The sequence below is a fragment of the Sturnus vulgaris genome, chromosome 7 (assembly GCF_052056855.1).
Source record: "Sturnus vulgaris isolate bStuVul1 chromosome 7, bStuVul1.hap1, whole genome shotgun sequence".
NCBI lineage: Eukaryota > Metazoa > Chordata > Aves > Passeriformes > Sturnidae > Sturnus > Sturnus vulgaris.
The window spans coordinates 41,731,877-41,744,909 of record NC_142249.1 but is presented as its reverse complement, the minus strand read 5'-3'; the positions used below and the strand labels follow the sequence as shown (position 1 = coordinate 41,744,909).

The following is a 13,033-nucleotide window of genomic DNA, read 5'->3' as shown; positions in this document are numbered from 1 at the left end:
GGTGGACGGGGACCACCGCGCGTGCGCAGCTCCGTGGGCCGTGCGGGGTGGCCGAGGTAGGAGGCGCTGTGGGCGGAAGGCGGAAGGTGCGGGCGGGATCCCCTCACGGCCAGGGCGGGCGGCCGCGGGAACCCCCGCGCAGCCGGGGCACGCTGTTGTTTACCCGACACCTGCCACTCGAGCTCGGGGTCACCGCGCCGGCCTTCCGAGCGCGTCCCCGCCTCGCCGCCGGCGCGCTGGGTTGGGTGGGGCTAGGCTGCGGGAAAAAGCAATAGGGAAGGGGCTGCCAGCCGTGTCGAGAATTGCTGTAGCTCTTTCTGTGGGCAGGTGCTGCTGGTTTTTGGATTATGAGAAAAAATACGTGATTGCCAGAGGAGATGATGCTGCGGTGCTGAACAACTCTCTGGTGACGAAAGCTCCCGCTGCTCTTCTCTCCCTCAGTCGATTTATTCATACTGAAACCTCTTGTTTTTAGGTTTTCTTTCCTGCAGTGAGCTCCTGAAAGTCTTCTGACAGTGAGATCAAAGTCCCTTTTTCAGCTCATCTTTCCAGATGTCAAGCTTTGTTTGACTCTTCGGTTTCTCGTAGTTGAATAATGTATGTTTATTTTCTTTCTGCAGCTATGTTATTGATACTACTTCATCTGTTTAATGGTTTTAAAGAGAGTATAAAAAACCTGAGCATCCTGAAGCTAAAGCAGGTAGCGTTCAATGATCTGGTCTGTAACTAAATCGGTGTGCCATACACTGTCTGAAGAGAATAAGTATTTTGCCCTTACATATGCACCTTTGTGTCTGTGTGTATACGTACATACCTCTGCATGTGTGCATACGGTTATACATACTTGTATGTCCATATACATACAAACATATGAGTGTGTATATTTCTATGTAAAAAAAAAAAGTGAGTATATATGGTTTTGTTCACAGATGCGTCAGCACTGAAGTTATTATTCAGAATGAAGCACTTACTTAAAACAGCAGACTATTATTTAAGTTAACGCAATATAAATAATACTACTTTTTTTTCATTATAAGCAGCTTATAAGAGTTGTGGGCACTTTATATTGGCTCTGTGCTTCCTTATTCTCAGGAAACTAGTCAGTGATGTGCAGCATGAGGAATAAGTGGTTGGAGTATACATCTTCGGGGATTTCGTGGACCTCAGCAGTGTAAATCACTTGTCTGATACAATTTAATCTGGTTCCAGCAGTTTTGAGTCCTGGGAAAACGCGCGTGAAGTTCACATTGCCTTTTGTTGTTCTGTGTAACAGCAGGCGCAATTTCTGGAGAGGTTCCAAATCTGATCACCTGATTAATATTCATGTTTTGACTTAAATGCTTTAGTCAGTCTGGCCAAACCTTGGCAACACAAGTGTGTGGTATTGCGCCGATGTTTTGCCGTCAATACTGTTGCTGTCTGTCAAAGTAAGCAGAAAGACAAAGTCAAAAAAGGAAGAGGATGCAAGCAAGGGCAGGTAGCCAGGGAGGAATTCAGGGAGATTGTTCAAGCAGTCGGGGATTAAGCTGGGAAAGCTAAATTCCTGATGGAATTAAATCCAGCCAGGGATGTCAGGAGCAACGAGAAAAGTTTCTCTAGGTATGCTGGTGATGAAAGGAAGATTAGGAAAAATGTGGGCCCTCTCTGGAAGGAGACAAGAGACCTGGTTACCTAAGACATGCAGAAAGCTGAGGTACTAAATTACTTTTTTGTCTTGGTCTTTACTGGTAAGTGCTTCAGCACAAAAGGCTGGAGAAAGTCTTTTTACAAGGGAGTGCAGTGATAGAAAGGGGGATGGATTTAAACTGAGAGTAGGTTTAGATTAGAGGTTAGGAAGAAATTCTTGGGCTGTCAGGGTGCCCAGAGAAGCTGTGACTGCCCCATCCCTGGAAGCATTCAAGGCCAGGCTGCATGGGGCTTGGAGCAAGCTGGGATAGTGGAAGGTGTCCTTGATCATGGCAGGAGATGAAACTGGATGGGCTTTAAGGTCCCTTCCAACACAAACTTGTCTGTGGTTTTGTGCCTACACAATGCTAAGTGAAAAACTTGCCTTTGCAAATGAGGTTTTTTTTTTTTTTTTTTCAGAATTTGTCTTGCAGAGGTAGTATGTTTCATTTATGAAATAGGAAAATTAAGTCTAACTGTTAAACTCCTTTTCAGATTTTTATTTTTCTTAAATGGCGACATTAATTCACACTTTAGCGGATCATAGTGATGATGTCAACTACTGCGCCTTCTCATCGTCGTGCTTGGCTACTTGTTCCTTGGACAAAACAATCCGTGTTTATTCTTTGAGCGACTTCGCGGAGCTGCCGTACTCGCCGCTGGAAGGTCACGCGTACGCCGTGCACTGCTGCTGCTTCTCGCCGTCGGGACGCGTGCTGGCCTCGTGCTCCACGGACGGCACCGTCGTGCTCTGGGACCCCCGCGACGGCCGCAGGCTGGCCGTGCTGCCGCAGCCCGGCGCCAGCCCCGTCAGGGTCTGCCGCTTCTCCCCCGACGCCTCCTGCCTGCTGGCAGGGGCGGCGGATGGCAGCGTGGTGCTCTGGAACGTGCAGTCCTTGAAGCTGTACCGGTGAGTGCCAAATAGTTTTGGACAAAAACTTCCTTTTGAAGTGACTGTAGCTCAAGTAGTATGCTGTGCTGTAAGCAGGATATTGCAGACTTACACCACTGATGGGTATCACAAAGAAACGGGCATAGGATTTAGATGACCGAAAGATTTATCAACAGGAGAGGGAAAAGTTCTGAGTACTTTTTAGTTTTTTAAGTTAAACAACGTGAACGCAAGAAGCTTTAATTTTTATAAAGTTATCTTGCATCTAAATCCTGATTTTTTTAAAGTTCATTTCATTGATTTTACGTGAGGTCAGAATGCATTGCAGATTGTGTGCATCTGTTTTCTAAACAGTGGGTCAACAAACTATGATACATAATAATACACAGTGCAGCCTGACCATACTGTGTGCTTTATATTGCATTACACATAGTAGTATAAATTGAATGTTTAATTACCAGGCATGTGGAGTCCAGGAAAGTCTTAGAAGCTTGCTGATAATCCAGCAATCAGAGTTGGAAAACTATGGACCTGTCCTGAAACTGTACATTTTAAGACATGAAGTGCCAGAAAGAAGTATTGGTGCTAAATAAGTTAAGCATGACAGTCAAAATTTCACATAGGTTTCCAAGAAACATTTGAAACAAAGTAGATGAGCCTTACTGGTGTTTCTTGCAGATATTTATAGGTGTGGCACAATTAAAGGCATGAACCTTAGCACTGTTTTCAGAGTCCTCCTCTATATCTTTCAGTGCATTCTTCAGGCCATTTGTAATCTGTACTTGGGCAAGATATTATATAGATTTTTAGGGCCCTATTACACAACTAAATTATCCTAAAGTTAGAAAAGTAGTTAAGAATTTGAGTGAACTGATGTTTCAGTCCAGATTGAGGAAGCAGCTGTTTCTGAAAGACAGAATTGTTTGATGTTGGTAGTCTCCTGTCAAGCATGTCCCTCCTTTTGTGGCCTCTTTGTCTTCCACAGCAGTGATTTACATGGGAATTGTGCAGTCTTTCAAAATGATTGATTATAGTTACTTGGAATTGTGTAAATCTGGAAATTTGTTCATAAACAGAATTCTTATAGATTTTTGCCACCACGTTTTTTGTAATACATAAAGGAACACTGGAATGGTGGTTTTGTTTTCAGACAGTAAAGATAACCTATTTTTACCTAGTTTTATGTTTAAGAAAAATTGGAAAATTCAGTCATTGGTATTCTGAAATCTGAGGGTTTATCTGTTTTGAGACATTACTAGTGAAGAGATTATATTTTTTTATTCAGAATGCTTGTTGCTGAAGGGAAAAACCCAGAAATATGAAAACAACATTTCTTACAATTGTATGCTCTTAATACATGCAGTGATGCATGTTTTAGACTTACATCCTAATTTTCTTCTAGTTGAATGGTGCATGTATAATGACTACGTAGAAACTATATTGTTATTACAAGCCAGAACTATTCTGCTTTGGTGTTTTCATTGCAGAGAAATAAGAAAAAAATTGAACATTCCCATCCTGTCCCCATCAACTACTGAAAGTTAATTTCAGAGTGTTAATAGGCTAGCAGTAGTCAACTTAACTTTATATCTATTTTGGGATGTCTATGTGTGTGTGTATTTTCAGCTGATTAATTTTTTTATTGTTGTTTGTAATTGCAGATAGAAAAATGCACATGTGCTGTTTTTAAAAGTTGAAATCAGTATCACATAGAAATCATCAAGGTACTTAAAAATTATGTCAGAGGAAGTTAGTTAACCATCTAATGTCAATCTGTGCTCCTCTGTTTCTTTTGAAACAGTTGATTGTGTTGATGCTGAAAATGAAAAAAACATTTTTTTGTTTAGTTACTTGACACTGTTTTGTTACTTGACTAAATATATAGATATAAATATATAATAAAATTACATAATATTTGCTCCTTATCTACTCAGCTCTTATAATTGACTGTTGTCAAAGAGCAGGTCTGGTCCCTGCTGCACAGCTTATTTTGCTCTCTTTTCATACTTGGTTTGAGTTTCTTTTGTTATCTAGTTCCAAAGTGCAGACCTTAAAAGAGTTTGGCTTATTGCATCAGATTGCATTTGAGAGGTCACTTTGTAGAACTTTACCTACTCTGAATTCAAATCCTGTGTACTCTTGCTTTTCAGATCTGGGAAAGTTAAAGGTGGTTCTTTGATGGCTTGTGCATTTTCTCCCAATGGAAGTTTCTTTGTCACTGGATCATCAAGTGGTGATTTAACCATTTGGGATGATAAAATGAGATGCCTGTATAATGAAAAAGCACATGATCTTGGCGTTACCTGCTGTGATATTTCTTCACATCCAGTATCTGGTTAGTTATTCAACTCATCGGGGAGGAATATTTTTAAAAAGAGATACTTTATTTCTCCCTAGCTCTTGTATTCATATTCTTTTTGCCATTGGTGCTGAAGATACAAATGACCTTGTGAAGAGCAGATGTTTTAGAATATTTGGAATATTCTTAAGTAAATGTTGTGGTCACGTTGGTGGCAAGGAATGTACGAGATCAACAAACAAGGTGATAACCTTGGGTAGCTAATTACCCTGCAACAGACAAGGGTTTTAGAAGATGCAGTGCTTGATTACCATTCCCACTTGACTCTTTCATACTTTGGTTCCCAAGGAGCAGGACTGAATTAAAACAATGCACAGAGCTGTAAACTTAATAAGCTAAATGCTTGATCTGTACAATAAGAACAGATAGGCTATTTTCCTGTGCCAGACTTTCTCAATTGGAGGAATTTGGGGAAGTAATGAGCCAATAATCTCCTGTGTTCCACTAAGATGTTCAAAAATCTTAGAGTTGTTTTAGCATTTGACCACGTAGTCATTTGCTTCTAATGGAGGTTAGGAAGATGGGAAGAAGCCTCATGGTCAGCTTTTGGAAGTACTGCAGCAACTTGAATTAACAACCTTGTGTGTATACTTTCGTGCTTTCCAGGTCTATTATTGAGACAAAGTGATCTTCATCAACATATTTAGGCTTTTGTATTCAGAATACACAAGCTGCCCTTTCAAGGCCCCAAAAGTTATAACTGAGCAGCCACTTGCATCTTCAAGTGCTGAACCCAGCAGTGAGTACTGCTGGCTGTATACCACCCTGTCTAAGAAGGTGGTGCAGAGCAGGGAGAAAACAGGAGAGAAGCAGTGGGGAAGAAAGCAGGACAGAAGCAGCAGGAAGCTGAGGAAGACGGATGCAAACATGCACTTCAGAACAGAGAATTAGTGATTGACAATACCAAATCAAACAAATGTGTGTCCACTGAAAGGTATAGCATCTTTCTTGGTGAAAATACTGCACAAAAACTCCATTGTGAACTAAGAGTTGCATCTGAGGGAAAAAAAATGTGTTGCAGCTGAAACAGAGTGTAATTTCCCCCACTCCATTTCATACTGAGATTATTCTCTTGGTTTAAAAATTACAGCTTTCTGCCAAGATAAAGTGAAACAAAGGCAACAAAATAGGTATTTCCTACACTCTGGATTTGTTCTGGCCGATTTATGATAATTATTGATTTTTTAATCCGTATATTGTTGGAAGTCAACATATTTCCTTTTGTATGTTGCTGTTTAATCATCAATGGTTGAACCTTCTGGGATTTTTGGCAGATTTGGCACATTATGAAATGCATACAAGTAGTGCTTATCCAGTACAATTAGAGATACTTTTATATTGAGACTCTCTTTACCTGCTTAATTCAGAGCAAGTTTTGATCCAGTGTCTGATAGGTTCTTTGTGCTTTAGGCTGTAACAGGTGGTTCTTCTGCCTTTGCAGTGGATTCAGTCACAGTTGCCTATGAGCTCATGGAATCTAGAGCAGTTGTGGTGGAGTTTGCCACCTTAAGGAGTATAGGTCAGGTAAGGAATGGAGGCAGGCTCCTGAACTTTAGGAAAGCAGACTTCCAGCTTTTCAGGGAGGTTGTCAGTGGGATCCCCTGGGGGACTGCCCTCAGGGACAAGGGAACAGAGCAGAGTTGGCAGATCTTTAGGAAAGTCTTCTACTGAGTGCAAGAGTCAGTGGTGCCTGGGAGCCACAAACTGGCCAAGGAAGGCAAGAGACTGGCATGGCTGAGTCAGGAACTGCTGGTCAAACTAAAAGGCAAGAAGCAAATGCACAGGCAGTGGGAACAAAGACCCATAGCTTGGGAGAAGTATGGAAATGAATTCTGATTGGGAAGGCCAAGGTGATGCTGAGGCTAGCAAGGGGTGCAATGTTCACAGCCTCTCACCCACCAACACCCCCAAGTCCTTCTTGGCAAGGCTACTCCCCAGCTGTTCACCCCCCAGCCTGGATTGTTACTGGGTCTTGCCCCAATCCAGTTGCTGCACCAGCACCCAAGGTTCCCTTGGGCCAGCGCTTGAGCTTGTCTGGGTCCCTCTGGGGTCCTCCCAGATCCTTGTCCTTCTGGTGTGTCACTGCACCACTCAGCTTGGTGTCATCTGCAAATTTGCTGAGGGTGTGCTTGATCCCTTCTTGCTCCCTATTAAGTATCTTAATGAAGATATTAAATAGCATTGATCCCAATAGAGAATCCTGAGGGACACTGCTGGTCCATTGGGACTCTGGGTCGTTGACCACTGCCCTCAGGTTGTAACCATCCAACCACTTCCTTATGCATCTAACAGTCCACTCATGGAACATGATCATTCAGAAATGTTCATAGCCACTGAATCAAGAGGGGAAAGCTATAAAACTTATCATTGTTGTATTTCACACTTAATGCAGTATTTACTGAGTGTTTGGCTGAACTGCAGTCATGAAATGTGAGTTTATAAAAATGAAAAGTTGAATGTGTAAAAATATGGAAATTCTCTGTCAGATACTTTCAAATTTTGTACATGTGTGTATGGTTAATTTTGAGAATTACAGAACTGTAGAAAAAATGACTATAACCATATAATTTAGATTAAAATACTCCAGTGGTATATTTAGAGGAATCAAACATTTCCCATCAAAGAAACTTAAAACCTGAGCACAGCTCTTGTCTTTATCTACTTATTCAGGAAAGAGTATAACTACACCTATTTCTTATGTTCAAACTGTTTTAGAACTTCTGATAGATTTTTATGCTGATGTAGTTTACTGATCTGCTGTTATTTTCAATGTTTCTGACTCCCATTTATATATTTTATCAGATAGTGAAAATGGATTCACATACTTCCAGATGGCTTCCTGTGGACACGATAATCAGACCAAACTGTGGCTTATTTTGTTTGCAGATTTCTTAGGTTTGTATGGAAATGTTTTGTGAATATACCAATGTCTTAGGTCTTCAGTGACAATTTAAATCAAAAATCAAATTTATACTACTGGATTCACAGCCAAACTAACCGCAAGTGGAAAGATTTCTTTGAATTATTAGCTGGAGAACAGCTAAGGCATTCAGCATTTGGTGATACTGCACCATGTAGTTTTTATTCAGCAATCTATTTATTAACAAGTATTGAAAGTAAAGATTTTAAAAAATTCTACTGTGGCCTTTCAACAGGTTGATAGGTTGAAACCTCTTAATCTGCCTGGCCAGGGAGAGGTTTGTTTTCATGTTTCAGTGTATCCTGTGCCTTGAATAAGAGCTGGAGAAAAGGATGTTGGCTCCTGCAAAAACAACCATGTAGAGACTAGGTAAATTGCCAAAAATATCTTCAGTGAGTACTTTTTTGTAATCCCTTTTATGTAAAAGTATGTAAGGATTAATATTGTGTCCAGATACACATTTAATTATCTAAAACTTTGTGAGACATGCTAAGACTACAAAGTGAGAAAGTTGGAGATATTAAAAGGGAAGTTGTCTCTGTGATCTTTTTATCCCCTTTTTTGTGAACAGTATGTCACAGAGTCACATCTTAGGTGCAGTTTTGGGCTTCTTGAAGCAGCTTGTGTTATACCTTGTCAAATATGGCCATATGTAATAATTTACTTTTTGTATTTTTAGGTGTTCAGTTAAAATATAAATGCACACTGAATGGGCACTCTGCCCCAGTTCTGGCTTGTGCATTTTCGTGTGATGGACAGATGATAGTCTCAGGGTAAGCAGCACCTTGTTGAAATGTCTGGCTGTCCAGGTTCATGCTTCAATATTGTAAAACAGAAAGTTCAAAAGAGTTGAAGATTTGTAAATATTTATTATCAATAATTAAGGAATAGTTCTGTGACCTCCAGAACTGTTGAAGTGTCTTTACAATTGGTCTGTGTCTTGTAGGTGATTGAGTTTGAAATCTCAGGTTCTGGAAAAGGTTAATGAAACAGTTTCCTTTTCCTTCTCTGCATCATTTTAATGTCAATGTGTTTTTTTAAGGTCTGTGGACAAGTGCGTCATAATCCATGAAACTGTAAGTATTGCATAATGCACCACCATTTGTTGGGGTGTTGTCTTTAAATATCAGCACTGCTTCTGCATGTCTTATCAATGAAAAAATATTAAAGAATACAAATGATACCAAGCCAAAATATTTACTGTGCATCTGGGGGTAGGAAGGGAAGGAGTCTAAGGAAAATATCTCCTGTGAGTTGATCAGTCTTTCTCTTTTATTGCTTTTTATTTACATTGTGAGGATTTGTCAGTTGATTTTTCTGCAGTAGGATGTTACTCAATTAATTCCGTACTTACGAGTATTACAAGATTCATATTTAAGCAGAAGGATTTATTTGTTATCCTAACTTTAGCTTAGCTTCCAAAGCAAGAAAGACTGTACCTTTTGACATAAAATCAGGAATGGTGATCATAGATGTTCTGTAGTTAGTTATATGTAAAGTGCACATAAAATAGAAGCATAATAAATAATTTAAAAAAATTATATTAAGTACAATGTCTTTAAAACATTTTGTTTAAGCTTTTTCTATAATAACGTTGTTACATCCTTTATGGTTTACCTGTAACTGATATATATGCCTTTAGTACTTTATAGTATTAAAAATGATTTTACTGAAAATGAGGGATGAACAAATTTTAAACTTCTTCAGCTTTCTCTGCACATACCTATTGTATTGAAACAATATTTAAATTAGCATTAAAGTCTTTCACCAAAATCACTAACATGATACCTGCACAGTTTTTGGCCCAGTTCTTTTAGTAGTTTAAAGTTTAGACAGGTATGTAAGATGTCCTCTAGCGTTTGGGAGCCTCAGAAAATTGAAAGATGAGGGTAACCACAGCCTAAGTATTTCTTAATACTGTTCATCAGCTTTTGTGGCCTTAGGTTTTTATCAAATGGGACAATAAGTTTTCTAGTTGGGAAATTCTGCTTTGGAGATACTCAAAACCTGCCTGGACACCTACTCTAGGTGATGCTGCTTTAGCAGGGGGGTTGGACTATATGATATCCAGAGGTCCCCAACCATTCTATGATTCTGTGGGGAAAAGTAAGGGCAATAAACCTTTGTGGGAGGGAGAGATATTTCTTCGTGTATTTGGGCCCTTCAATCATTTTGGACAGCTCGAAACACTGGAGTGCTGACTGATCCATTAGTGATTCAGAGTAACTTTGCTTATCATCTTTCCAACCTGTCTGTACCTGTCAAAGAAATGCAATTTTTCATAGGAAAGAAAATCTTTCAGTAATAAGTTGAAACTGCCAAAATTCAGGAATTTAGTTTTTTAGTAGTATTGAGTGGCCAAATAGAGAACAGGCCAAATAGGTGTGGTTAATTACTGATCCAATTGAAGGATTGTGGGTTGACCCCCACAATGACCTTTTTGGTCATTTCTAATGCAAGATTTTTAGAAATGTCTTTACCTATACAACCAACCAGCGAATATGGATTTAATTGTCAGTGTTTCTGGCACTGTTCTCTCTGCATGTTCCATGCTGGCTGACTGTGCAGGGGAGCAGCGCTCCAGGGAAACAAATAGGGACTTCAAGCATGAAATTCAAGTTGCATTTCTGCCTCTGCTGCTGATCAGCTTTGCCAAGGTTGTGTAACTTCTCTGAAGGTAGCTTCTGTCACCTTTCAAGAAGCAGTATTCCTTGTTTTGAAAGGAAGCAAGTGAAGAAACACTTTTTTTATTCTTTAAGACTTAAAATCACAAAAACTCTTTTACAGAGTACTGGCAATACCCTTCATACTTTGTCTCAGCATACAAGGTAAGAAATCAGCATGATTATTCTGTTTTATAAATAAAATCAATCCTTTTCTTGTGAATTTTCAGACTTTTTTTTTTATTTGTAGATACGTTACAACTTGTGCTTTTGCACCACATAGTCCCTTACTTGCCACAGGCTCAATGGATAAAACTGTGCACATATGGCAGCTTGACCTTAAGCAATCCTGTGCAGGTCAGTGTGTGAAGTATTTGTAATCTGTTCTTGAAAGTCAAAACACCAGATGCAAAAAATCCCACATTCTTACCTGCACTTAATGTGCAAGGTCAGGATTGTGCGCACGTTTTTTTATCTTCTAATTGACCTGATTAATGGCCTGAAGAGGTATTCTCTTTCTGTTACTTTGTAAAGAGAAATATACTAGACATATCTTAATTTTATTAATTTGCTGTATCTCTTTTTCTGATATTCACAATTGTTTATTCTCTGGACAGCATTTAAGAGATTAGTATTATTGCCAGAGTGCTGAAAGACTTCTTGGACACCCATAATTTGCAACAAGTTGAAAATACACTAATTGCAAGCATATTGGCAATTAAAAATGCACCTTACCAGTTGTTATAGGTGAAAAACTAATTGTACAAATGACATTAGTGCCATTAATATAGGATAACTAATGGTACAAATTACACCAGAACCTAAAATTTGTGGAACAAAGGTACATATTGTCTTTATTCAAAACACAACTGTAAGTTTGGATTTTGGTGTGTCTTCTAATGAGGTGCAAGATGATTCCAGTGTCTGCTAACACTTTTCTGGTTGTTCAGTTCAAATTTGACAGAAGTGTAGGCATCTAAGAGAATTGAAAATTGATAGGTAAAAGGTTAACCCAAATTGCTGCCCTCCCTCCCAAAGGATTTTTTTTATTAGATGAAGAATGTGTGGTACACTTAAAAACAGGATCTATTAATGACATTGTTTCTTTGAACTGAGAATTTAATTGTTGGTTGCTTTTGGGGGGTTGTGGTGAGGATTTTTTGTGGGGGAAGAGGGAAGGTATTGCTTGTTTTTAATTTGGTTTTTTGTTTGTTTTGTTTTTAAACTCTTTTTATTTCTAAAGGAGATACTGTAGAAAATGAATCAAAGGTGGCTGTTGAGGACTGGTCAGAGGATGATGTTTCAGCCTGGCTTTGTGCACAGGATTTAGCAGACTTCGTTGGACTTTTCAAAATTAATAATATTGATGGCAAGGAACTACTGAAACTTACTAAGGAAAGTCTTGCTAATGAATTAAAAATTGGTAAGAGTATTGAAATCCAAATAGTTTTTAATCTCCAGAGTACTTTGAAATGTTGGAATGAAAGCAAGTTAGGAGTTCCATACATGTTTTTTCACCCCCCTTAAATGCCTTTATTTAATTTCCAGGGCTGTTAAAAACCACTAATGTACATACCTTTTGTATGTGTGTGTGTTTGCTCATACCTGGAGACATAAAATGCACTTCTACTAATGATGATGTTACATGGTCTTACCTGATTTTGTTTCTATTTTCCTTGTTTGATCTTGTATTATTAAGCTGTGGAAAAGGAATTTCAGCTTTTCTCTACAGTTCATGTTTCTCACTTTGGTAAACAGGGTGGTCTATAGTTTTTCCTATCCATCTGCATGTTTAAAATTTGGGATGTTCACCAATCTGGAATCAAACAGTGCAATTCTTAAGTGTGCAATTGATGATGACTTTTGATAAGGACCAAGCAAAGCAAAGGAAAATACTATCTTCCTAACATTTTCTGTTACTCAAATTCCCATTTGACTAAATTTTAGGAGTCTACCACCATACAAATGCTTGAATGAGCATGTCCTTTCTCTTCTTGATAACCCGTTTTCTTTGCTCCGAGAATGTGATGCAAGATCTTGCTAAAGACCTCTAGGAGCTTTCCACAGTCTTTGCAGTTGGAGAACATCAGTGTTCTTTTACAAACCACGGGCTCAGGCACCTTTCACGGTGCCTGTGTAAGCCCTAGGCAGCAGTGCTGTACAGCAGGTGTAGTGTAACAGCTTACCTGGGGTGTGACCAGGGCTGTCCAATGCCAGCGTGAAAGCCAAGGGCAATGCAGGCTGCTGGAGGTGCTGGCAGCACCTGTGCACAGCCTTCCCTTCCCCTGGCACTGCTTCCCACGGTGCCGGGGGCCGGCCCTGCAGTGTCCCGTGCCAGGAGGTGGCTGCAGGGCAGCGCTGCTGTCACACTGTGGGAGTGCAGCCAGCCCACAGCTCTGCCATGGCTCTGCTGCACTTGCACTGGTTTCACGGGCTGTTTTCATGACTGCCCCAAGTTCCTGTCGCACAGCAGGAGAGAATGCCTGTGGCAGAGCCGACCGGAGTGGGAGCCAGGGCTGGCTGCAGGCTGTGGT

General features: G+C 39.9%; 1 protein-coding gene across 9 annotated transcripts in view; it reads left to right on the top strand.

Annotated features, from left to right (window-relative positions):
• The window catches only part of WDSUB1 (WD repeat, sterile alpha motif and U-box domain containing 1), a 29,076-nt gene that overhangs the window by 636 nt on the left and 15,407 nt on the right, over positions 1–13,033 (top strand). For 2 of the 9 annotated variants that reach the window (XM_088168505.1, XM_088168499.1), the window contains exons 2-9: positions 2,203–2,575; positions 4,708–4,892; positions 7,719–7,811; positions 8,516–8,609; positions 8,879–8,912; positions 10,624–10,664; positions 10,750–10,856; positions 11,743–11,922. In XM_088168505.1, coding sequence (XP_088024631.1) covers positions 2,203–2,575; positions 4,708–4,892; positions 7,719–7,811; positions 8,516–8,609; positions 8,879–8,912; positions 10,624–10,664; positions 10,750–10,856; positions 11,743–11,922 — 1,107 coding nt within the window. The other 7 variants (XM_088168501.1, XM_088168502.1, XM_088168503.1 and 4 more) reach the window with 7 other exon arrangements.